This window comes from Neofelis nebulosa, chromosome 2 (genome assembly GCF_028018385.1).
Source record: "Neofelis nebulosa isolate mNeoNeb1 chromosome 2, mNeoNeb1.pri, whole genome shotgun sequence".
Classification (NCBI taxonomy): domain Eukaryota; kingdom Metazoa; phylum Chordata; class Mammalia; order Carnivora; family Felidae; genus Neofelis; species Neofelis nebulosa.
Genome location: NC_080783.1, coordinates 13990471 through 14017576, shown reverse-complemented (window position 1 = coordinate 14017576; position 27106 = coordinate 13990471). Strand labels below are relative to the sequence as shown.

General features: G+C 38.0%; 1 protein-coding gene and 1 pseudogene across 4 annotated transcripts in view; both read right to left on the bottom strand.

Moving 5' to 3' along the window:
* CUL3 (cullin 3) overlaps window positions 1–27106 on the bottom strand; it is a 96425-nt gene that overhangs the window by 11387 nt on the left and 57932 nt on the right. For all 4 annotated transcript variants that reach the window (XM_058703132.1, XM_058703141.1, XM_058703155.1 and 1 more), the window contains 10 exons: window positions 21003–21163; window positions 19882–19996; window positions 17297–17525; window positions 12498–12643; window positions 11338–11514; window positions 9975–10145; window positions 9232–9339; window positions 5570–5694; window positions 5018–5114; window positions 3152–3286 (listed from right to left, as the gene is read on the bottom strand). In XM_058703132.1, the coding sequence (XP_058559115.1) occupies window positions 3152–3286; window positions 5018–5114; window positions 5570–5694; window positions 9232–9339; window positions 9975–10145; window positions 11338–11514; window positions 12498–12643; window positions 17297–17525; window positions 19882–19996; window positions 21003–21163 (1464 nt within the window). The remainder of the gene's footprint in view (window positions 1–3151; window positions 3287–5017; window positions 5115–5569; window positions 5695–9231; window positions 9340–9974; window positions 10146–11337; window positions 11515–12497; window positions 12644–17296; window positions 17526–19881; window positions 19997–21002; window positions 21164–27106) is intronic.
* On the bottom strand, window positions 22467–23477 carry LOC131497134 (small ribosomal subunit protein uS5-like; annotated as a pseudogene).

Sequence of the window (27106 nt, the reverse complement as noted above, 5' to 3'; positions counted from 1 at the left end):
AAGAGCTGAAATGAACTTGCCAGCTACGTGGAAGGAAGAATATTCCAACAGCTTGGAAGTGTATTTTCCAGGCACAAACATTAGATGACTGAAGCCCCAGGTGACATCTTCACAACCTCATGAGAACCTGTGAGCCAAAACTCACCAAATGAGCTCCTCCTAAACCTCTAATCCACAGAAACCAGGAAAGATGATAAATTGTTAGAGGCTGTTTTAAACTTAAGTTTTGAGATGTGTTATGTAGCATTAAATAACACATACACCATTTTACTGAACTTATAAAGAGTATTCAGAGTTAAAAAATCAGCCTCCTTTTAAAGTATTACTTTCAACTATCCTCTCTAATTTGTGGAGGTGAGTTGTGTAAAAGAGCCAGCTAATAATGCTTACACAGCAGACTAGAATGCAACATACGGTATGAGTACAAACTTCAAGTGCCTTCTCACAATGCCCCCTGTTCAAGATGCAAGCAGCCAGAAGGCTTTGGAGCCACAGGAATGGCATTCTACATATGCCATTTATGCTCAGGCATCTGGTTTGTTACTTAGCTAACATTTGAAATATTAGAGGAATTTTCTGCCTAATTTTACCCTCTACTTAATGATGCTCATTAGTATCAGTGATCCCAAGTCGGTTGGGAAAGAGAAGAGTAAGCCTGAACCACTAAAATTACTGGCAATTCTAATAATGGCTTTAGAAAGTGAGTTTATGGTTTTGTCTCATTATTTTCACCAGCTCTTTATAAAGTAGGACTGAAAACCAGCATTAATTAGCATTTATCAGCAGTTTGTTTTGCTTAAAATATTATTACCCATGGTAGCTGCAGATTAAAACAGTCAAGCTGTTAGAGATCATTTAAGTCCACCCCTGTTTGAAAAGGCTTACAACTTGAGCAAGGTACTCAATACTTGCTTAATTAATATCCTTGGGACTAAATCATATGTAACTTGCGCTGGACAGTTGAGGTTACTCACCTAGGTAAGACACACCTGGAAATAGATAAGACCAAGACCTCTTGGCTTAGCCACCAGACGTACAACACTTGGGTTTCAAAGCATTTCCTTTAGGTGTATCCCATAAAAACAATAATCTCTTAAATGCAAGCATGAAGGTAGGTATAAAATAAGCCTACAGGGGTGCCTGGGTGGCTCACCTGACTCTTGATTTTGGCTCGGGTCATGGTCCCACGCTCACGCGACTGACCCCTGTGTCAGGCTCAGTGCGGGGACACTGGGCGTGGAGCCTTCTTAAGCTTTCTCTCTCTCAAAAATATCTACAATTCAATTCTGCCCTAAACTTCAAGTGAACTTATTTCTATGTTCACGGTATCTGAAAATTAGCTTTCAATTAAGAATAAATATGGCAATAATTTTACAGCTTTTATCTTAAATTTACACTTAAGAATCACATGATCTTGGGGCCCCTGGTTGGCTCAATCGGTTAAGTGTCCGACTTCAGCTCAGGTCATGATCTCACGGCTACTGAATTCAAGCCCCGCATCAGGCTCTGTGCTGACATTTCAGAGCCTGGAGGCTGCTTCAGATTCTGTGTCTTCCTCTCACTGTCTACCCCGCCCCTCTCATACTCTGTCTCTCTCTCAAAAATAAACAAACATTTAAAAAAAAATTTAGGAAGAATCACATGATCTTTATTTCCACTCAACGTACCTATTAAAGGCATGGGAAAAGACTATTTGCATTTAACGTAATCAAAGGTCTTGGTGGAGGAAAGAAAAAAAAGATGGGTATAAAAAAGAAATCTGACACTACCAAGATAGTGTCAAACTAGCACTAGACACACAAAGCGATCAGATTTGATTGCTCAGAGTGCAGAAACAGACCCACACATATACGGTGAATTGATTTTTTTCATAAAGGTGCCAGGTAATTCAAAGGGAAAAGAACAATGCTTTGGACAAAGAACAATGGAATGAACAACTGAATATCTGTGTGTGTGTGGGGGGAAATAATTCTTAATTTTTACCTTATTTTTTGTAAGTAAATTCTAACATTTCTTAGACAGGATATCAAAAGCCATGAACTATAAAAGGAAAGTGGCAACTGGACTTTTTCAATATTAAAAGCTACTGCTCTTCAAAAAATATCATTTAAGGAAAATGAAAAGGCAAGTGACGGTGTGAGAAAATATTCATACCACACAGATCTGACAAAGGATTTGAATCCAAAATTTGTAAAAAGCTTTCCAAACAACCCAATAAAGACAGGAAGAGGCGCTTCACCAAACAAGACATGTAAGTGGCACAGGAACACACCCAGGATTCTCTGCGTCTTGATCGCCATCAAGGAAAGGCAAGTTAAATCCACAGTCACATACAGTTACACACCAAATATAACAGCTACAATTTAAAAGTATTAAATTCTGGAGACGATATGGGGCAACTGGAACTCTCCTACACTGCTGGCAGGAATGTGAAAGAGCACAACACTTTGGGACATCGTTTGGCCGTCTCTTAAAAAGTTCAACCCATCTTTCTCTTCCTAACAGCCTAAACCTGAGAATGACTCAAATGCCCATCGCTCGGTAAGTGGGTAAAGAAAACGTAGTAAATCCGTATAATAGAATATCATTCAGCAATAAAAAGGAACGCACTACTGAAACCATACACACACCAACATGGATGACTCAAAAATACGTGATGGACAAGCACAACACATATTCTATGATCCCATTTACAGGAAATTTTAGCAAGGCGAAACTCATCTATTGTGATACAGAGCAGATCATTGGCAACGTTGGGACAGTGAGCTGGAACACACCGCAAAGGAGTATACACATTTAGAGGGTAATATTCTAGATCGTGATTGTGATGGCACTTCTACAAGTTCACAGATCTGTTAAAACTCCTAAAATTATGCATTGAGATGGGGTATGTTTTATCATGTAACACTCATGCTACAATAAAGCTGGTTTTTAAAAAAATGAAATGAAATGTGAGCCAGTAAGTATGTGATGGTCAGATAGTTCCATCGCCCAATTTTACGTTGTTTTCTCTAATGGTACTCAAAGGTTACTTAATAAAAATAATACTCAAATGATAATAACTTTAAAGGTTATTCAAATAAAGACCGCTGGTAAGCGGGGAGAATCAGAAACAATACAATTGCTTAAAATTTATATAAGCGACACATACCTCAAACGTGTATTTTTCTCTATTGTTAAAGAGCATTAAAATGGTCATCTGGAAAGTGGAGACCTGCAGTATGTGCTTCCGTGTATTAGAGCCAGTTACTTGGGCCCCTCCAACACCAACTTCGGATCCATCTTCCTGTTTCATTTTTTAAAAAATACAAACAAGACAGAATTATCTCGTGGTAACTTTAACAGTATGTTTGAAAGATAAGCACTGTAATATCCAACTGTCCCCATAATAAAACTACCTAACTTATTCCTCCATAAAAAGGAAATAGAACTTAAAAAAAACAGGTACGTGTATATGTACGTATGCGCACACATGCACACACACATGCACACTCATTCATTATTTAGGACTGTCTTTTTTTTTCCCCATTATGAACATTTTAATATATCTGAGCAAGTAATGAATCAACGATTCCTTATAGTGATAGCTAAAATTATTTTAACAGTTCAGGATGGAATAAAAGACTTAAAAGACAACACTGTCATCATACTCCTACCAAAAGTAATAGGGGTTTCTGTCTGTGTGGTCTGATCACAGTAAGATCAAATAACAGCACAGGATGAGGGGAAAAAAAAAATCTCTGCCATCCTTAAGCCTGTTTCTGCTCTATGATTTAAGTACAAAGTAGAAAGTTAAGCCTTCAGCAATTAACATGCGAATTGTTTTTTAAAACCCACTATCTATTTAACCCAACTTCAAAAGAAAACATGATTATTTAGGAAAAAACCCTCTCTTTTAAAACAAAAGCAAGCAATAATTAAAAGCTGAGTTTGTTAATATCCATAACCTTACTACTTACGCTCAAATATTTAATAGTGTCAAACATGAACTGTAAAGAATATTTTCCATTTCATTTAAGCATAAAAATTAGAACAGGTGTAGACATTAACAATATTTAAAAAAAGCAGGGGGGGGGTTAGAGTAACTTATATAAAACCATTAGGACTATTCTTAAAATACAGAATAAAACTATTATTTGCTGCCTAGATGACAGTTCAGGTATTTTTCTTTTAATGTTTTTCTAAAAGATTTATTATTTATTACTTTCTTATTTGAAGGCAAATGACTTTGATTTGAATGATATCCAAGCAATGCAAGCAAGTTATTAGTCTAAACTTCACAACGTTGGATGTAAAAAAGCTATTACGTTTTTTAAACAAAAGCAATTCACTAGTGCCTTGCTAATTTTTAAAGTAAATACTTTTGTAGTATTTTGTACATCTCACAAATGCCATGTTAATTTTCCTGGTTTTGATTTACTGGAAACAAAGATTATAGGAGATGTGAGAATTCTGAAAAGGGACTAACACCTTTGTATGCTCTTAAATAAGCTTTTTTTTTTAAAAAAATTTTTTTTTTTTCAACGTTTTTTATTTATTTTTGGGACAGAGAGAGACAGAGCATGAACGGGGGAGGGGCAGAGAGAGAGGGAGACACAGAATCGGAAACAGGCTCCAGGCTCCGAGCCATCAGCCCAGAGCCCGACGCGGGGCTCGAACTCACGGACCGCGAGATCGTGACCTGGCTGAAGTCGGACGCTTAACCGACTGCGCCACCCAGGCGCCCCTTAAATAAGCTTTTATTAGCTTATGCAACACTGTCTCAAATCTAATCTTATACATAAAATGCATAATTATATTATTATACGTTCCTGAAGGAAGGCTACTGAGTCTTCATAGTGTCCAATAAAGAACAGAAGGAAGTAAGTTAAAGCCAGTTTCCCCTTGTGAATATTTCAAACAGACAGGAAAATAAGAGGAATACATAAATTACCCAGGTCAACAAAAATCAGAAATCAATTCCATAAACTAATTTCCAGTTACTTAATGTGAGTATGTTCCAACTGTCAATAGTTACCTTTTTAACTGGTCCGTAAAAGGTGGCATTGAGATCTGCAGAACCCATATGATGCTGGAGCGTGAGCTGTCGACCACTGTGTTTGGCTAAGTAAAACCTTTAGCAAATCAAACCAGGTTTTAGAGAGTCATGTAACTTACATATTTGAAATTATAAACTACAGGATAATAACCCTTAGCAAGTGTCTATGTGTAAGGGCAATATTAATTGCTATTAGTACACTTTGCCCCTGGCCTGCAGATCAGCTGCTACTGTCCCTAAGACCACTTTTCTCCACAGTAACCCAACAATCCGTTTGTTCTAAGCCATGGGCAGACGTCCACGATACAAAATACATTAAGGATGAAGACATTAGTAAACTGGCCCTTTGAAAAGAGTTTACACAACTCATTCTCACACATTAAAAAGCATGAAGAATACATTCGCCTTTTGAACATTAGGTAAAACATGAAGTACAGTCATCCTCAATCAGGAACACCACTAATGCTCAAGTTTATTTCAACTTTGGACAATTACGTGTACTTACAAATACAAAGTTTGATCTATGTTTACCTTCTGAATATCTCAAAAGCATGTCTTGGTGCTGGTGGGATGTTGCACTTTGGTGTGGCTGACTGAGTGGGCCAATATCCTGTTGTGAGCACCCGGACTGTGAGATCAACACCACCTAAAGATACCTGTGTAAAAGATAAAAAGATGTCCCCCACAAATTAACTAGGATTTGTTTTCCGTTCCATATAGACACTGTGTTAGAGTTATCCAAGTAGTTCGCCCCTTGTCCGATATCTAGCAAGTAAAACTTAACTTCTTAAAGGCTAGATCCATCAGTGTTTCCCAAATTTTAATTATCCTGGCAAATATTTGCAATGATTGCTTAAGATGTTGGCTTTAAAATAATGACCGAGAGAGAATTCTTACTATATAAACAAAAGTGTTAACGGTATCACTGAGAAGGATAAAGTTTTGGCCATTATGTCTTTTTAGATACAACGTCAAGGTGTCATGGAAGTATCATTTTAGAGAAAATTCTAAATCTTTCATCTTAAGGATATCCACTTTTAAATATTTTTACCATCTTAACAACCTATTTCTAATATCTCATTCACATTTCCACTACATTAATCAAGACTTTCATGTTTTCAATGTACTTCTTATTCTAACAGCCTCTGCAGAAGACGCTGCCGATCCAGTTCTACGAAGTGTGCTCCACAAATACTGTATAATGGGTAACTAGCTCTACAAAATAGATGCTAGCATTACTAGCATCTAGCATGCTAGTCACAGTGAGGTATTTTCTTATCAACAAATTTCTAAGAAAACAAGAAAGCACATTAACAGTAACTTTTAAAGTTTTTATTTATTTTGAGAGAGAGAGCGCACGTGCGAGAGCAAGTACGGGGGAGGGGCAGAGACAGGGAGAGAGAGAATCCCCGGCAGGCTCCATACTGTCAACACGGAGCCTGATGCAGGGCCCGAACTCACAAACAGCGAGATCATGACCTGAGCAGAAACCAAGAGTCGGACGCTTGACCGACTGAGCCACTCAGGGGCCCCAACAGGAACTCTTAAGCGCAAATGAAATATTGTGATTGATATTCACAGCTTGTTTTAAACCATTATTCCATATTTATCTAACTTGGATGATTAGTGACACAGATTTTTTTTTTTTTAGTCTTTATTTTTTGAGAGAGAGAGAGAGAGAGAGAGAGCGTGAGCAGGGGAGGGGCAGAGAGAGAGGGAGAAACAGAATCTGAAGGAGGCCCCAGGCTCTGAGCTGTCAGCACAGAGCCCGACGCGGGGCTTGAACTCACAGACTGTGAGATCGTGACCTGAGCAGAAGTCAGACGCCTAACCGACTGAGCCACCCAGGCGCCCCAGTGATACAGATTTTTTTTTTTAAGGAGATAAATTTCATAAATATCAAGAAGTATGCCCCACTCAGATCTCCTGAAGAACTACTCAAGCAGCTGAAGCTAATAATCTTAGATAATGCACAGGAGAGATGACCACAGGAGACTCTTAGATGACAAACAGAGGTGGGCAGTGGCAGCGGTACATTTCCAGGTGGCAGTAATGGCGCCACAACTTGGTTCAATCCCTTCTCCCACATACCCATACATCTTGCTAATTTTCAAATCCTTCCTCAGAATGCCATTTTTTAAAGGAGGCCTTCCCTGACCACTCTGCCACTACAGATTTCCTATTACCTGTCACCTGCTAAGGTGCTATGTGCTTGTTTATCTCGTTCTCATCTGTGACCCAGATTAGAATGTAAGTTCCATCGTGGGAGGGAATTTTGTCTGTTCCATTCTCTGCTGTATACCCAGTGCCCAGAACAGTGCTTGGCATAGAAGGCACTTAATGAATTATTCATTAAGTGAGGGGAAAAAAAGGAAGAACCTCAAAGAAATATTCCTTTAGTGGTCTACATCTCCTCTTCCTAGCTGTCTTAGTAAGTAATATTTTGAAGACATTCACCGTATATTCAAAGGCAGTACATGACAAGGGCAAGTGTACTGAGACTGAAGTAACAGAAACGGCTATCGAGTTAGGATACAACCTGCTGATATAAACAAATAGAAATATAACAGCAAGTCTGTTTTTCCTGCCCGTCTCTCAGTTTTTAAAATAAAAACACAAGAGAAGTGCCTGAGTGGCTCAGGCTGTTGAGCATCTGACTCCCGATTTTGGGTCAGGTATTGATCCCAGAATTGTGGGATTGAGCCCTACGCTGGGCTCTGTACTAGGCATGAAGCCTGCTTAAGATTCTCTCTCTTCCCCTCTGCCCGCCCCCTACTCAAAAATAAACAAACTCTCTCTCAAAAATAAGCAAACGTTTAAAAAAATATATGTGTAAGATTAGTGGAAGAAAAAAAATAAACAGGAAAAATAATTATATCTCATGAAAATATATTAGTGTATCAGAATTAAGTATAAATCTCTAAATAATCTAAAAAAGAAAAAAACTACCTAGGATAATATTATTCAGTTCCTGCCCAACCAAATTTCTATTTGTCACAGACTTATATCTTTCCTGCTCTCAACCCTTCTCCACAATCAACTTTGAGGCAAATCATACAACTATATATAATGGGGAGAGACCAGAAGTTCCTCTAAGTCAGAATGCCTTAATATATATAAACGTCCATTTCTATAGAATTAGGTATTTTCACATAATTTGGCTTGTGATGACCAATAGAAGTGATAGTCTCATATCTAAATGTCAGAGGAAATGACCTCCAAACTTTTTAAATGGCTGTTATTATTTATTTATTTTTTTAATGTTTATTTAATTTTGAGAGAGTGAGACACAGAATCTGAAACAGGCTCCAGGCTCTGAGCTGTCAGCACAGAGCCCAATGTGGGGCTGGAACTCACGAACCATGAGAACGTGACCTGAGCTGAAGCCGGACAATTAACCGACTGAGCCACCCAGGTGCCCCCGCTGTCATAGGTCTGAATTACGAAGTTGTATAAGGTCACTCGAGAAAAAAGGGAAAACCTGTGGATTTCTCTAAACGGAAAGTTTAAGGTGAAGCTGAAAAACAGAGGGGAGGGGAGGGGAGGGGAGGGGAGGGGAGAGAAAGAGAATAAAAAGAAAATTCTGAACTTCATTAAACCCTCACAAAAACCCCATCAGACTCCAAAGCTGTTTAAAGCTGCAGCTTTACTGTCTTCCAGGAGGCACAATACAAAACCACATTTACAACACATTAATGTCAGCATTTTTATACTCTTGATCGTTCCCTAGGGGCTCTGAGAATGTCAGACTCCCTTTATGCTGATCTTATGGATGAGAATACTGAGGTATAGGAAGGTCAGGCAACGATTCTAAGATAGCACAATCCTGGGGGTAAGGTGAGAGGAAGAGTGTAAAACTCAGCAAGTTTGCCCAGGCCCCATATTCTTTCCACAATCTGTAATGGTTACGACAGTGAAATCATTCTATCAAAGTTTCAGAACACTCCTTCAAGGAGAGAGGATAAACTAAATTTTAGAAGAGGAAGAAAAACCTACTTTAACAGTAATAGTTAACAAAATGCTTATATGGCAGAAAATGATCTTTAAAGTATGCACAGACAATACAAATGTTGCCACTAACAACATTTGAAGAAATGACACCAGCAGTTATCTGATACATGGATGAAAATGCCCACTACGAAAGACTTCACACAGATACACACATACAAGTAGAAATTAATGGAGAATCTTACCCCAGTTGCCTGTAGATGCTGCCTGAATTCATCCATAGTTGTGTTTGAGATGCTCATATCCCGAAACATTCCTTCCAGTTTTGATGTGAACTGACATCCGCATTCAGTCTGTGGAAGAAAAACACAAATATGCACAAATAAACCATGGATTTTTCTATCAGCAAATGTGCAAAGAAATAAATTAACCCTGGAGTTTTCTATGAGCGAACGTACAAAAATTCTTCCACGTTACGGACATCCTTTCTAAACCTTTCCAATAGTTGCTCTATGCCTGTGGGCACCCAACTTTAGCGGATTTAAGAACGGTGTATTTAAGAATAACCCACGAATAAAATGCAGGTTCCCAGACTCTTTCGGAGATTCCAATACACCTCATCAAAGGTAGGGACCAGTACTCTACATTTTTAACAGGCACCCCAGACGATATGAGTACAGGTGGTCTATGAACCGCACTTTGTGAAAATGAAACTACACAGTGATACTCTTTTTAGTATTTCCCTTGCACTAATCCTCCCCCCACATCTCCATGAATGTATCCTGCCACACCAAGAGAAATTTCAGCAAACTCTGAATGTCTCAGAACCTAAGCAAATCTAAGTGCAATCTGCTGTAAAACATCTAGCTTTATTAATTTACAGAAATATTTTACATCAATTAAACATTTTCTAACTGCATGTTGGCGTTCAATCACATAACAAACATTAGTTAGGTGCACATCATTCCAGTTTATATATACACCTTACCTTTAACTTAGATATCATATTTTTTTCAGAGTCATCAGAAACACTTTTATTTGTGAGAAGTCTCCTTGCCAAGTGTTGTTTATAATAACGTTCAAATACATCTTTTTCTTGCATAAACCTAAAAAGGACCATTGCCTTATCCAATATTGTTTCTACTTCCTGTTCTGTTAGCTGCAAAATCAATTAAAAGACAATTTAGTAATTATAAAATTTTAGTTCTACAAAAATCGCACCACAGTTCATCTGCAGTTATAAGACTGATAACAAATGTAGGCTGGTTGAGAGATGTCAGAAGGAGGGACCCAGCTGGAGAAGTGCCTCCTCCTTCAGAGCAGCCCCATTCTTAAGTCCTCATCTAGTGTAGCACAGTTCAGGGGCCAGGGCAGAGTTCTTTCCCCTCCCTAGAGGGCTACCACTGAATGCAGCAATGAGGTGATAATGGCTGCAGTAAAGGATGACTGAGAACAAATGAAATGAAATTCTAATCACAAAAAAGAATACTACAATGCTTTTCCATAGTATTGAGGCAGAGATTTATATGGGCAAAAGACAGGTATTTTGATGCAAGCTCATTCAAAATCTCAATCGTGCAAGCAGAAGGGTAATAATTGGCTGTAGCTCAAAAACTAAAAAGGCCCCTGCCCTCATCTTTTAAGTAAGGGTAAGATGCTATTATAGCCAATTAAGCATATATTTAAAAAATATGGAAGACGAAATGGTCTTTCCTATGGTGATCTTCCTCTTGTCTGTTCTTCCGTTATAGCTGCTTGGAAAACCTGCATTTATTGCTTTTCCCTTTTGCCTCACAAATTCTAAGAAGAAGTTAAAAAGACCAATGTATGTGTGACAACAATATGCTTGATATAATAAGCATATATAATTATATATGATATAATAAGACTGATATATAATAAAGGCTCTCAAACTACTTTCTGATAGCTATTCTAATCTACTCCTTCAAATTCTAGGCATCCAAGAGTTGCTGGATACACAACACCCAGGACAAGGTGACAACAGCAACATCCCAAGCTATGAACAGTGCGGTCTTCTAGTCCCCTCTCATCTCTACAGCGTATCTAACCCTCATAGTCTATAAAGACTGTTTAACAACTGTGACTGTGTAGATGTTTGGTTTTGGTATAAATTATACATTAAGTGAAATGTCAAAGGACTTTGGACCATTTCAAATACCTTAAGCAATCCTTTTCAAAGATCACAGCACACATTTAAGCACAGCAAAGGGCTAGGCTTAATTTTATGTCTACAAAATTCCCTAATTTTCTATTTTGTAGTTCCTAATTTTGTATACAATTTTAAATCTAGAAATAAAATTTCATGTGTTTTCAAACGCATTAATACTTACCCCTTTGACTCCCTTTTTCAGCTTATCATCAATAAATAATGAGAGGTATTCAGGGGACCTGGAGTTGAGGTTGAGAAAATACTCAAAGTCACCCGCAATAGTTTGTTTAAAGAGCCGGTCATTATTGAACGATTCCTGGAGGAAGCGATCAAACCTACTCTTCAGATCCAATAAGCCCTTCCAAATAAAAACAAAGAAATCAGGATACATCATAATAATTTTTTTCTATAAACAAGACACATACGATCAGGTATGTGTGCCTTAAGTTTGCGGGCTACAAATGTGTGCGCTCAGTGTTAAACTTACAGGTTCTATATTATTATTTTCAAGCCTAGATCTAAGCCTGTATTCAAAATGTCAGCCATGAGGGAGCAGCCTGTTTGCTATTCACGTATCACTCTACCAAAGACGTCTAAGAGCTTCTGCACCGCTTCTCCTCATCCTTCCCTGTCCTGACTGAATGGATACAGCCCAAGAAAATCAGCTTTAAAAACGCACCAAAAAAAGCTGGTTATTTATACTGAAACATGAAAAACCTGAGGCATAATTTATTCACAGTATTGCTTAGAAGAAAACATTTTAGAACAAAAAGGATTTAATTGAGAAGTTATTTTTTCTAATACCTGGAGTGTGAACACTGAAGCATAGGAAAAAGTAGTAACTTTCATTCTTGAGACCATGTAAATAAGACCTTCAACAAGCAGGTTAATTAATAAATGAAAAGCAGCCGCTGAGTTCGGTTCCCAGATACAAATATACACACTTTGCAAAATTCTAAACTATTTAGGAGAAGTAGACATACTTTTCCACTGGGACAATGAAGGTAAAAAAACACATAATACATACAGCTTAGTAAAAGTGACCTTTCTTTTTTAATTTTTTTTTTTATGTTTATTTATTTTTTTGACAGAAAGAGAGAGCATGAGCAGGGGACGGGCAGAGAGAGAGGGAGACACAGAATCCGAAGCAGGCTCCAGGCTCTGAGCTGTCAGCACAGAGCCCGACACGGGGCTTGAACTCATGGACTGTGAGATCATGACCTGAGCCAAAGTCAGACGCTCAACCGACTGAGCCACCCAGGCGCCCCAGTAAAAGTGACCTTTCTATTAGCAGGTGTCAAGTTACTACAAACATACAGAGGTTCTGCTGTATTCACTCACCTGGATATAGTCAACAGGATTCTTTCCTTCTCCTTCCTCAGAAACAAGGGCTTTACCCTGCTCCCTCAAATAGGAACTCATACACTCACACATTGTTTTCAAGCCATTTGGCACGCGACTAAATAACTTGTACATGCAAGCGAGGTCTGCAATCAGAAAGAACATAAAAATCGGCTACATTAAAGATTAAGGGAAAAAATGTGAATCTCTGTTCATTCTGATTTGTGAAACTTAAAGAAGCTTATCACTACTACTCACTGACCATGCGAAAAATTACTAGAAAACATCCAGCAAAATAGACAAAAGGAAAAAAAAAATTAGGCTGGCTAATGGTTATTATTGCAATTTATGAAATACAGCTTTCAGATAAGATGCTTTGAGAGCATTAATAAGATGTCTCAGCAAATTTCAGTTTACACGGAATATACCTATACAGTGTAATAAGAAAGCCACAAAAAAAAGAAAACTGTAATTTTGAGTTCCTATACAATTCTAATCTAGAACCCAATCATATGCTATGAAATGTCTATCAAAAGGATAACTTTAAGGATAACTTTATGGATTAATTAGTAGTCAACATAATAAGAACCAATGAAAAGTCTTACAGATATTTTTAGGTATGTCTATCTCAAAGTTCAAACAATAACATGATAATTAAAATAAAATAAAACAAAACAAAACAAAATAAAATAAAATAAACTATACTAGGATTTATTTCATTACACACCATGGTAAAGTGTATATGATATTTATGATATTTATAGTTTTATATGTTCCTATTCCTTAGTATTTTCCTCAAAACAATCCCTAACATTTTCCAGGGGATGTCCTAGGCCAATACTTGTATTTTAAAACTTGGTATGTCACTATATTGTTTTTATTTAGAATGAAAGTTCTGGACTCTGTCCATTTTGTATATCATTTTTCACAAGATCAAAATGTGGAGGTAGGGGCGCCTGGGTGGCTCAGTCTTGGTTAAGTGCCCAACTTTGGCTCAGGTCATGATCTCACGACTAGTGAGTTCAAGCCCCACATCAGGCTCAGTACTGACAGCTCAGAGCCTGGAGCCTGCTTTGGATTCTGTGTCTCCCTCTCTCTCTGCCCCTCCCCTGCTCATGCTCTCTCAAAAATAAATAAACATTAAAAAAAAATGTGGAGGTAAAATGCTTTGTTTCCCGTATGTCTGGGGTTTCTCTGAAACTTACTGGGAGACTCTAAGTGTAAGGACTGTACAATAATATAAAAAAAGTTTAACTTTGAAATGGAAGTTAGAATAGCAGCTTCTAGATCGGGGGCTGGGAAATTTTTTTCTGGAAAGTGCCAGACAGTAAATATTTTATAGACTCGTGGGCCATATGGTCTCTCTTGCAACTACTTCAGTTCTGCCACTGTAACAAGAAAGAAGCCACATATAACACATAAATAAATGGGCATGACTGTGTTCCCATAAAACTTTATTTATGGACACTGATACCTAAAAATTTATGTAGTTTTCATAAGCAATAAAACGTTATTTTTCTTTTGATGGGGGGGTCTCTAATCAAACTGCTGGTGGGCCAAGCTTGACAGACAGGCTATAATTTAGATCCTAATACTGAAGTTTTTCGTATTTGAGAAATACTTAGAAGCAAATTTTAGAAAAAAAGGGCTTCTAAAATTTGTTTCAGAGACTTTCAAAATCAAGTTTTATTAAACACTAAGTTTTCAGCAATAATACACGTCCAAAGTCATCTCCACACAGCAAATCTTACAGTTTCTCACATTTGGCATAAATTACATCCAAATTTCCCATGTTAAAAACAGGTATTAAAAATGCAACAGTTGGGGCGCCTGCATGGCTCAGTCGGTTAAGCGTCCGACTTCGGCTCAGGTTATGATCTCACGGTTTGTGAGTTCAAGCCCCACGTTGGGCTCTGTGCTGACAACTCAGAGCCTGGAGCCTGCTTTGGATTCTGTCTCTCTCTCTCTCTCTGCCCCTCCCCCAACTAGTGCTCTGTCTCTCAAAAATAAATAAATGTAAAAAAAATTGTTTTTAATTAAAAAATAAAAACGCACAGTAATTTATGGAGATTTACTATAGTAAATTTGGCATATCAAACCCATCTCTAACAAAATGGTTCCCGACTTGTCTATTTTGTTCCTCTGTTGTTACAGTTTTGCTCAATTATATGTTGCATATTTAACTGTATGGAAATTAATACAATTTCATTGTATTGAATTCACCATATATAAATGTATGGTGTAGTGGGTAACGTGAAAGAGAAAATTAAAAATACTTGGGCATTCAAAAATCAAACGTTTTTGTACAAACTTAGTAAAATGAAGTGCTATTTGAATTTAAATTTCATAGAGCTATCTGCATCTAACAGCCAATCCAATTCAGCCTCCATTCATGGTCAGAAAGCTGTTTCACTTTCTGATTTATGAGATGCTTGGCTTCATAACGGTTAAGTTGTGCCTCTGACATATTCTTGACTTACTGCTCCAGAGCAGGGCCTAACACAATGAAGACATTTTGCAATTAGGTTCCTAGTGGGAAGCTGAAAAAATTGAAGCCAGCGTTTTAAAATTTAATTTACAATCACAGATAGCTGTTTACTTGCTAAAAACATTAAGTACTAGAGAACTATGGTTAGTATTCTGATATTTCTTCATTTATGTACTTATTAAGCACTTGCCATGTTGTCAGGCATACTTAATGCCTTTAACACGTCTCCATGCAGATTTCAGAGATACTGTAATTTAGGTATGCCCAATAACCTCTCCATCAAACACTTCCTAAGCTCTACTCTCCAGCCAATTTAATTCACCCTCTCCCACCTTCCCCCAGGGTAGACAAGAAAACACTAACTCTAGATGAGCATTTAGATCAGGGTTTGTCGAACTATAGCCCCTGAACCAAATACAGCCCACTGTCCATTTTTGTGCATCTCATGAACTAAAAATGGTTTCTACATTTTTAAGTGGTTGGGAAAAAAAAAAAAATCAGTGTTTCATAGGAACACAGTCAAGTTAATCCATTTGTGTTACTGTCTATGCCTACTTTCTCACTATTACAACAGAGAGGAGTAGTTTACTGTATGGGCCTTTTACAAAAAAGTTTGCCAGCCCTTGACTTAGACTTTAGACATCCAGGGATAGCTTAGTTTAGAAAACATGAGAAACATAATTTAAAAATGATTTTTTTTTTTTGTCTTTTACAAAAGAGAAGGTTTACCAGAAGCATCTTTTCTCTGGTTTAATAAAAACAATAAATTTACATACAACTTTCAGAAAGAAATATATAGAAATACAAGCATCTCAAAACAGAGAACAAGAATTACACTTGAAGGCAGCACAGAAAACAACTTCCTTTCCTACCACCTTACTTTTCTCTCCTCTTATATCTACCTTTGTTTTAAGTGATTCACGTAAATATTGTTTTCATTCCCTGCAAGCTTACAACCTTGAGGGAGTATGTGTTTCTTTTGTAATAAGTAAGCTGGCTAAAATACTGCTAAGAGATCATCTAAGAAACAGGAAAATACCAAGAGTACCATGTTTATTTTTTTTAATGTTTATTTTTGAGAGAGAGGGCAAGCGAGTGTAAGTGGGGGAGGGGCAGAGAGGGAGACACAGATTCTGAAGCAGGCTCCAGGCTCTGAGCTGTCAGTACGGTACAGAGCCCAACGCGGGGCTCGAACTCACGGACCACAAGATCAAGACCTGAGCTGAAGTCGGACGTTTAACCGACTGAGCCACCCAGGCACCCCTATTTTTTAACACCATATTAGTGATTCCTAAAGTCATAGTTTTAAGTAAAACTTCAGAAATTAAAAATAAGGACAACATGACTGTTATTCTTTTATTTATGATTTCTCCTAAGGTACTTATCACAAAATATTGTTTTCAGGAAAAAAAGGGTAGAGGCACCTGGGTGGCTCAGTTGGTTGAACGTCTGACTTCAGCTCAGGTCATGATCTCGTGGTCCATGAGTTCGAGCCCCGCGATGGGCTCTGTGCTGACAGCTCAGAGCCTACTTCAGATTCTTTACTTCCCTCTCTCTGCCCGCCCCCCCACCCCACTCCTGCTCTGTCTCTGTCTCTCAAAAATGAATAAACATTTAAAAAATTTGAAAAAAAAAGGGGGGGAAATAGCCAACAAGAATAAATGCTACAGTTATCTCAAAACTGTGCTTTCATTGAAAAAAAAATTTAAAAAAACCAAAAAAACAAAAAAACTGTGCTTTCACTTTTATGCAATTTTCCTTTCTCTGAAGTCTGTAACTCTGGAGTTCTCAAAACCAGTCTACCCATTTATCTAAAATGTCACATGAAACACACATAATTTTTGCATTTTCAACACCCTTATCACAACCAACTCCCAAAGGAAAGCCTATACAAATTTTATGATTGGAATGTCAGATTTTAAAAGAATCACAAAAACGAGAGAGTACGTGGCAATGAAGACAGTCCAACTCCCTTGTATATAAAAAGGACAGTAACAGAGGACCTCATTGGTCTCACCAATAACACAGACTTCTGGGTTAAGAAAAACACAAAAAACGAGGGAGACTAAGATGAAAGAGAGAGAAAAAAAGCCATTTAATTAAAAGAGACACCCGAAAATCCACATTAGTAAGTGTAGAGCTTTCCTGTTAAATCCTATCAAAGTAACAGCAGTTGATACATTAATGACACACACAACTTGAAAACTGACATTCATAATCTACTTTCATTATAGTAAAACAAAAAAAAAAAATTACTAAGGTCCTGGTAGAACTATAAACATTTAATTATTTTTCAATTGCTGATGCTTACCTTCTGTCTTTCCATTTTTCAGCATATGTACTAGCCCAGAATTCTCCATTTCTACTATAGTTTTCATGTGCTTGGAAATGAGTTCCCTCTCAACCACCTTTACTATTGGCTCTTCGGTTGATTTGTCAAGGCAGTGCATCACCCGTTCTATTTCTTCATTAATTCTAGCTTCTACTTTCTTTATATATACTGAAGCACTGTTTTCTGCTAAAAATTTCTGGCTTTCCATCTGCAAATAAGAAACATGACTTTTTTGGTTTTAAATGTAGAAGCAAAATGCGTTTCTGCTTTTAAGTGGGTTTCTACAATCTAAATATCATTAGCACTACTGACATTTTATGTAGTTTCTTATCACACGTACCCCATGGCTGAATTACATCCTTTAAAGCACTGATTACAGAAGAAAAATCAATACATTATCCTTAATCAGTGTTTTCAAACTTTGCCAATACACCTCCAATAACAGAAAAAGTGAGCAAATGCTAGTAAGGGCCAAAAGTACAGAACGGAGCATCTGACCCCAAGTCAGAGTAGGAAATTCTTCTCTGATTTGTTTTAATGTGTATAAATTATGCCTATAAGGATTTTTCATGTTTATCATACAGTTTTGCTCACACACTGCTAGTTACTAAAGTCCAACTGCCACCCACTCCCAGTCTCAAAGGAGTGGGTGTGTGTATTATGTACGTGTGTGTGTGCGCGCGCGTGTGTGTCTATAAACTTATGATTGAGAAACAGAGCTTTTATGTAACTCTTAATCTTGTCTGCTAACACCAGCCTTACCAAAGTTCCACTAAATTATAAATGTTAACCCAGGTGATTTTAACCTATTTGATAGGAGGATTAACAAACACATCTAAGAATCACAAATCAGAAGACATGCTGATATAAACCATGTATAAAATTCAGTAACACGTTCCACTTTTTGACAAAAAGTAGTTTTAGTCCTTGAAAACAATCAAGTTTCTAAGAATAGACATTAACACACCAAATGAAACTCCAGGTAAGACCATCTTTCCACTCACTGTTAACAACAGTGTGTACTATGTATATTATATACATGCGTACACATTACTGCAGCACATCTGGGAATCTTGATGATTAATCTTCTCTTGGTATGTCGACAATGTAACGAAGGGAATTAAAACGAATGCACAGGTCAAAAATATCTAGAATGAGTTGCTGCATTCTTAGAAAATAGAAACTGTTGTTTCCGATTCTGTGTCTCCCTCTCTCTCTGCCCCTGCCCCGTTCATGCTTTGTCTCTCTCTGTCCCAAAAATAAATAAAAAACGTTGAAAAAAAAAATTTAAAAAAAAAAAAAAAAAAAAAAAAAAAAAGGGGGCGCCTGGGTGGCGCAGTCGGTTAAGTGTCCGACTTCAGCCAGGTCACGATCTCGCGGTCTGTGAGTTCGAGCCCCGCGTCAGGCTCTGGGCTGATGGCTCGGAGCCTGGAGCCTGTTTCCGATTCTGTGTCTCCCTCTCTCTCTGCCCCTGCCCCGTTCATGCTTTGTCTCTCTCTGTCCCAAAAATAAATAAAAAACGTTGAAAAAAAAAAATTAAAAAAAAAAAAAAAAAAAAAAAAGAAAATAGAAACTGTTTCCTACAGTATGAAATTAGTAGTTCATAAAGCACGGTCCAGGCTCACCAGTGCAGGCCACAAAGGTCTTCTTGATGGGCTACACACTAACTTAACAAACAAACAAACAAACAAAAAAGGCAGCAAGTCTATTCTTTATGTGTAAAGGATGCCAAAATTCACCATTTCCATCTCTGTATACATCTAATGGCTCCTATGAATGACCTACTGAACTATTAAGAACTATTGTAACTTTGTATTCATTTATTTTTTAAAAAGCCTCCTACTGAAGTAAAAACTTTTAGTTAGTATTCAGCTAAGTCTGTTTTAACAACAGACTTAAAGCTCCTACTAGCAATGAGGTTTTCAGGAGGATGCATGGTTATCACGATCTTATAAATACTGCCTTCCATTTTGTAACTTCATTACAAATTAGTACTAGTTCAACTTCACTTTTAGCAATTCAGTTGGTTTTGGGTGGTATATACTGCTGCAAGTTTCTATCAGTTATACTTACGACCTCTAATTTCCTCATCAATAGTTTTTAAGATACAGATATACAGATATATAGATATATATATGTGTGTGTGTGCGCGCCATGAGATCATGCGTATTTCTATACTTATTTTACCAGTAACTTATATTCACAAAAGACTGAATAATGGCACTTCATTAGTGATGCACTGCCTGTGTATTTATGGTAAATAATTTGTAACATATAAACATAATAAAATATTAAGGTTATGTCTAAGTTTGTATGTTTCATTACACATAATTTAAAAAATCGTGTGTCTGAGTCCACACTCTTCAATTTTTCTTTAATGGGTTCCTTCCCTGGAACGTGAGAATGGGGAGTAGGTGGGGAGTAAGTGCGCTAAAGAGTATTTTTTGTACCCTCTTTCCCAAAAGGGCCTCAGTAGAAAAAGGTCAAATATTCAAATCAGTAACTGTACTCAGTAACTTTGAGAACATCTTCAAAGAGCATTTATTTAGATCTTCACTGATTACCTGAAAAAATTCTGCAGACATTTCCAAAAAAGGAGCTTCAAAATCTTCTTCATAGACGGATCGTCCTTCGAGACCTAAAATCATTAACATCTGGCAAGCATTTCTTATCGCGCCCCTGTCAAAAGAAGTTAAACCACTTGATCACCAAATTCCATTAAATATTCATGTAAAAAAACTTAACAGAACTTGTTACAAAGACTTTGAGAACATGTTTTAAATCAAAGTGACCCGTCTCCCATAAGCAACTTATTATACCTAAGGATGTGGAGTCATTTTAATTGGAAAGCATATCTTGACTGTACAGCTACTGATCTCAGGTTGTTCTCACATTGTTATAACCTTAAAATCTGCAAGAAAACATGTCTAAAATGTCTAAATATTCCTGTTTATGTAAAAATACAGAACATAAAAAGACTATGAGAAAGCAGGCAGGAGAAGTTACTTGACTCGGGCAAAACACACAGCTACTCACAGGCATTATAATTTTTTTGTACCAAATGGCTTCCGGGCAATTCTGATCAAGCACCCGAGCCGAAATAAAAAGAACTTTACAAGTCTTCCTCTGATAGCTTCTCTGAATACAGAGAAATAGAGAACGCAATCTTGTATGTTTCAAGCCACTCTTAACTGCAGTGTCACAAAAACTGGGCTGCAATCATGTAAGAAAGGGGGAGGGAATGTGACTTAACAGAAGGAGTATAGTATTCCTTAGTCATTGTGGACTATGTTCAACATTTTTCTTCAAATATGTTAAGAATGAAAGCTAGAGAGCCTTTTAAAGAAAAAGACAAAGAGAAGAAACAAAAAAGTTATCACACAGCAAAAAAGAACCAAATGCCAGCATGAAAAAAAATAAATGAAAAATAAAAAGGGAAGACTAATGGCTGATTTGCTTTTTTAAAAGTAAATTAAATAGAGGCTTAGGGTGGACTCTTCTAAAAATAGATATGTGCTTTAAGTTAAAATCTAGGTAACTTCGTTAATTGTGAAAAGGTTTTTGAGGATTTTCACAATGTGCTGGACAATAAGACTTTTATTTCAATAGGATTACGAGAGCACATTGGTTCCCAAGACACAACCACTAAAAAACTAAACACTGAAGTAGAAAGAGATGATTATACCGATCTACAACTTCTCCTTTCCGCTCTCTTGCGATCATGTCCAATAGTGTTTGTCGCAGATGATCCCTAATACACCCATAACGTACAACTTGATCTCGAAAAATAATTAATCCCAAATTGTAGACATTCTCCACATTATTTTGTTGTACATATACACGGTCCTGCAGTTAAAACAAAACAACAGAAACACTGAGCACAACTCTTGCAAACATAAAAATAATCACCGTGACCTACAATAATACAGGACCTAAAATTATAAAAGCGGTCCATTTTTTAGGTGAGAAACATTTCACACTATCTTAAGCAACACAGAATTTTCTAGCACCTCCCAACTTACATAAAAGTTGGTCTTTACAATTTACAAACAATTGCTTATATATAGTTGGTCGCGCATTTCACCTTAAGCAAAAAGGGGGTGGGGGAAGAAAGCACCAGCCGCAGGGAGAATCAGGTAAGCAGAAAGCAGGGGAGAAAGGGAGGCAGCAAGGTAGGCACATGCACATCTCCCTTTCTCTCCAAAGCCATCCCATGCCCAAACATGGTTCTTGCTTTCTTAAATACCATACTTGAAGATCATATTCTCTGAAGAGCCAAAAGAAATACCGATCCATGTAACTGAAGTTGACTGCTTACTGGTAAATATTAAAAGGCTCTAATGCTTGTAATACAGCAGCATTAAGTATTACATAATTAAAACGCTTCTAGTTACTGTCCTTTCAAACAGATTACTTGCAGTCCTCTTATTTTCAAGTTCTTGCCAACTTGATTACAGGTGTCTCACTCTATAGAGCACATACAATCCAGAATTATTGGCTATAAAAGTCCTATTTTGTGCATTATTTGAAAATCCACATTTACACCAAAACACAACGGAATACTGTTTTAATTCACAAAGGATTAACAAGAGAATTCCTTTCTGTTCTTAACCAGGATCTCTCTGGGCTTTGGTGAGTCTCTGAAGAACTAAAAATTGTAAAATTACTGTGTGTTTGCTGGTACGGAAGTATTTTAGAAACGGAGCCCACAGCTTTCACCAGGTTCTTAAAGGCACTTGCAATCCAAAACCAGTTAAGAACCACTGCAAACTGTGATCCTGGAACTTTTAAAAGGCACACTATCATTGCAAGCAACACCAAACAAAGCTACCAGGTGAACATTAACAGAAGCTGGACCACTATCAGCGACGCAACTAAAATGGCACTGACCACATCCTATCCTCCCGACAGTTTTAACTCAATTCTCCAGGAGTAGCACTCTCTTCATGTGACTGCACTCCTCCGACCTTATTTCATTCAGCTCACCCAAGGGTGCACACCGAAGGGCTACAAGGAAAGCCACTCTTTGATTAGTATCTTCGCCGCTCACATTTCTACAATCCATACCATCTCGGCACAAGCTCACGTTTTCAAAACTGTGCATCCAAGTTAGTAGGTTCGAAATTTTCACTGATGACTCTCCGGTAAATTCTTTCTTTCCTTCTTTTTTTTTTTTTTTTTAACAGGCTTGGACATTTTTTCCCTTGTATAAAACTATGTGGTGGCCACAGCTGGAGCCTGGGTCCTCTGCATGGAGACTCTGGTGTGAGTCTTTCCAAGATGTCAGTGAATTCCTGACAGGGAATTGGTGAACACAGTCTTTCCAGACATCAGGGGTGAGGCAGCTGTAGGTCTTGGAAATGGATCAAATGTGGCCTTCGCAAAGCTGCCCAGGGTGGCAGTGCAGCCCCTAGCTGAGGGGCAGCAGTCGTCAATACGAGCCATCATCAGTAGCCTCTTGGGCACAGGGGCTGAGACAATGGCAGCGCCTCTGGAGGCAGGGATGAAGAGCCACGGTGGCCGGTCATCTTGCACAAAACAGTATGGGGCTTGTTGATCTTGTTCCCCCCAGGAACCTTGCCACACAGGGACACTAGAAAAGCTTGGCCGGGATGACGACCCCAAGGATGGCAGTGGCTACTTCCCTGGAGGACTTAACACCCGGACCAACGTGTCCGATGATAATCTCGGATGGCAACGAACGCCTTGAATCTGGCCTGCGGGCCAGCGCAGGTCTGCTGCTGCACAGGTATTATCTTCAAAACCTCATTCTTAAGGGATGCTCCCAGAAAAAAGTCAATGACCTTGGATTCTTTGATGGGCAGGGAAGAGCGCGAGATCTCCTCCAGGGACTTCACCTTCACGTCCTTGATCAGGTGGCTCAGCTTGGTGATGGGGGTCCGTTCCCTGTTTTCCGCCTTGCCTCTGCAAGCTCCGTGGCCCCGGCCTCACCCCAACCACCAACCACCGTCGTGACCCCAAGCCCCGATGGTACTGCCAAAGCCGGCAAGGGAGACTCTGTGGCCTCCTAATCCAGGGCCACGGGCCCTCTGGCAGCACCAGTGTCTTCTCTCATTTGGTGTTTTCTTTCTCTGGTAGATACTTTTTTTTTTAATGTTTCTTAAAAACATTTTTTTAACGTTTTATTCTTAGAGAGAGAGAGAGAGAGAGAGAGAGAGCGCGCGCGCGCACACACACACACACACACACACACACACACACACACACTCGTGAGCGGGGGAGGGGCAGAGAGGGAGGGAGACATGGAATCCGAATCAGACTCCAGGCTCTGGGATGTCAGCACAGAGCCTGACGCGGGGCCTGAACCCAGGAACCTTGAAATCAATGTCCTGAGCCGAAGTCGGACTCTCAACTGACGGAGCCCCGCAGGTGTCCCATCTCTCTGGGAGATTCTTAAACTTCACACTTCCATCTCAAGATCTTAAATTCCGAGTGTCTCCTGACTGCACCCTTCCCCCTTTCTGATGGCCTTGTTTTGTAGGTACTGAAGCAACTCTCTACTCCCCTGCAGGCTTAGTCCTCTCCTACTATCATCCTGACTTTGGCTTACTTTTCTGCATAAAATGAGACACATTCGGGGTGCCTGGTGGCTCGGTTGGCCGAGCATCCGAACGTGGCTCAGGTCATGATCTCACAATTCATGGGTTCGAGTCCCTGTGTCGTGCTCTCTGCAGTCAGCACAGAGGCTGCTTCGGATCCTCTGTCCCCTTCCCTTGCCTCCCCCCACTCTCTCTCTCAAAAATAAACATTAATAAAATAAAACAAGATACATTCAATAAAAACAGTCATAAATCTAAAAATTTTTAAAGCAACAAGAATCCTTTTTATTATCAAAATATTCTATCACTTAAGTTATTTATAAATTTGATGTTTATATAGTTTTGAATAGTACCATATACAGAATCAGTCTCACCCTATGGGATCAAAACCAGTAACTGGCTGCTTAATTGCAGACAGGTGGTAAAAGAGAAAAACAAGCATACACACACGTCTGCATCTCAAAATTTTTAATTTAAAACATGATACATGTTCATAGAGATATCAAGACTTTTGTCTTTGAACATGAATCCTGTGATCAGAGTTCAGTGTTACCTTTCTTACGCACACCGTCACCTAATAAACTTTTCTACTTTGTTTCATTAAGACGGAGCATGAACTAGAGACATTTGTGAAGCAGTATGAATGTAAAAACAGTCCTTCTAGATTTTTACAATCCCCACTCCAGTCTTTTAAATCACCCACACTTAATTCGAACCAATATTTAGTGATTAGCCTTTGTCAAGTCTTTCTAAAACATCCAATCTGTTTACCAAGAAATTCTGCTGCTTCTAACACCATTTTATTGGTTTACACAATATTAAATTATGTAGTAACAGGTACAAGTGGCATAAACAGGTTTGAAAACGAATGCAAAAAACGCTCAGTAAACACAAAGCTCGACTGGTGAGAGCAAAATAGAGAAGACAGACTAAAAGTAGTGAAATAGCAGTGAGAGAGTTTTTACTCAGGCTGTTTTACAGTTAGAATAGAAAACACTGGTAACTGTGGCAAGCACAGGAAGTCCCAACTCTACTTCAAGCCCAAGGGACTTGTAGGGTGTGTGCGGGTCATATATGTATATACCATATATGATGTATATACGACATGAACAAGTTTAACCTCTTCAAGAAATCAAATGTTCTTAATGAAGAGAAATGTCTAGAGAATCAGGTCAGATTTTATTGTTTTTGGCAAAAGGTGCAATACCAGTAAGAATTATAAAACAAAAGGCACATACAGCGTAATCTTCAGAATAAATTATGAGTTTTAGAGTGGAGTTTTTTTAGAGTGAAATTTTTTAATGTTCCCCTTTTTTGGCTTTACTGCAGTATAATTTGCATGCCATAAAATTTACCTATTTTAAGAGTACCCTTCAATAATTTACAGTACATTTCTATAGTTGTCTAACCACTGCCACAATCTAGTTCTAGACTATTTCCATCACCCAAAAAAGTCCCTTAAGCCCGTTTGTAGTCAATCCCACTTTCAGCACACCTGCCTTCTCTTTCTACAGATTTCCTTTTCTGGTCACTTAAATGTAATTGAATTATATATAATCTTTCGTATCTGATTTTTCATTAAGTATAAAGTTGCTAAGGTTCATTAATGATATAACATTTACCAGTATTTCATTCCTTTGTAGTGCTGAATAGTACTTCATTGTATGGATATGCCACATTTAGTTTATTTTACCAGCTGATGGATATTTTGGGCTCTTTCCAGTTTTTGTCTACTATGACTAATGTTGCTAGGCACGTTTGGGTACAATCCTTTGGTGGATACATGCTTTCCTTCTTCTTGGACCAGATTTCTAGAAGTGGAAGTGTTGGATCATATGGAAATTGCTAAACTGTTGTCTAAAGTGGACTTATCAGTTACAGCAGATTTTTAAATGGAAAAATACTAGATGTGGAGTTAGGAATTTTTCATATGAGCTCTGGCTGTATCACTATTAACCGGCTGGGTGACCCTGAGTAAGTCATTTATCCACTCTGGTTCTGGGTAACACAAAAGGTTGGTAAAGATAATCTCAAACTCTAATATGATTTCTTATGGAGCTTTACTCTCTGATCAAAAGTTAACATATATGAAGGACCAAAACAGACTTCAGTATTACTTATTCCCTTCCTATTTGTTACCAGTATCCCTGGCCTGGGTTTCCTTCTTTTCATTCCTAGGCACAGTGATGTGGGTGAATCAATAACCTTATGGCCTATAATGCCATCTAGCTCAAGTCCTCTGAGAAAAGCCAAAAGCCAAAAGCCAAAAGCCAAAAAAAAAAAAAAAAAAAAGTCAGGTGCAGCTGATGGAATTCTCCAGGTATACTCTGTATGGGGAGAAACAATGCTTCAGTAAAGGAAGCCAGGTATGATGGGAACACATGGTTAGAGTGTTTGAGGGTACGAAACATTTAAGTCCATGGAAGATGACTGGAGACAAAAGAAATACAGATGTTAGTGTTAAGACCTCAAAGTTTGTCTTTTAATGTGAGACTGTCAAGGTGTATGTGATGATTATAATTAAATGACATATAATATTAAAACCCGTCAACCCCAAAATTTGATTATCGATAACAGAGCTAATAAATGGAGAAGAGAAAACCCGCAAAATTGAGTGTGGCTGTTTAAATCAGTAATACTAAAGAGTCATTTATATTAAATGTTTGGTATGTATGATTAATTACCATCAATCAAAATTAAGAGTGATGCATACATACACTCAAGTGTTTATAATAAGTGTACATGTTAAATGGAAACGCATGCACACGTTCACAAACTTATGATCTGTGCATAATATATATTCAAGTACTTGCTAAATAAACATGCTGAATCTCGTTTACTGCTTACTAGTACTATCTGAAGGAATTCAGGCTGTGGGTACACAATAGCATTTTCCTAACAGATTCTAACAGGAATGTCTCTGTTAAAAAAATTAGTGGCTGGGGGGCCCCTGGCAGGCTCAGTTAATGGAACATGCAACTCTTGATCTCAGGGCTGTAGGTTCAAGCCCCATTTTGGGTATACAGATTACTTTAAAAAAAAAAAAACAGTTTTTTTAATTAATAAGTGGGTAGATTTACGCAATATAATATTAATGCAGCTCTAATTGTTTAAATCACTGTAGGACTTTCATTTTGTATATGTTTCTATGTGAATATTTAATTTAAAAGATCTATTTTAAAATCCCACCACTAGTTAACCTCTAAGAGAATACAACCTCAAAGTAAGG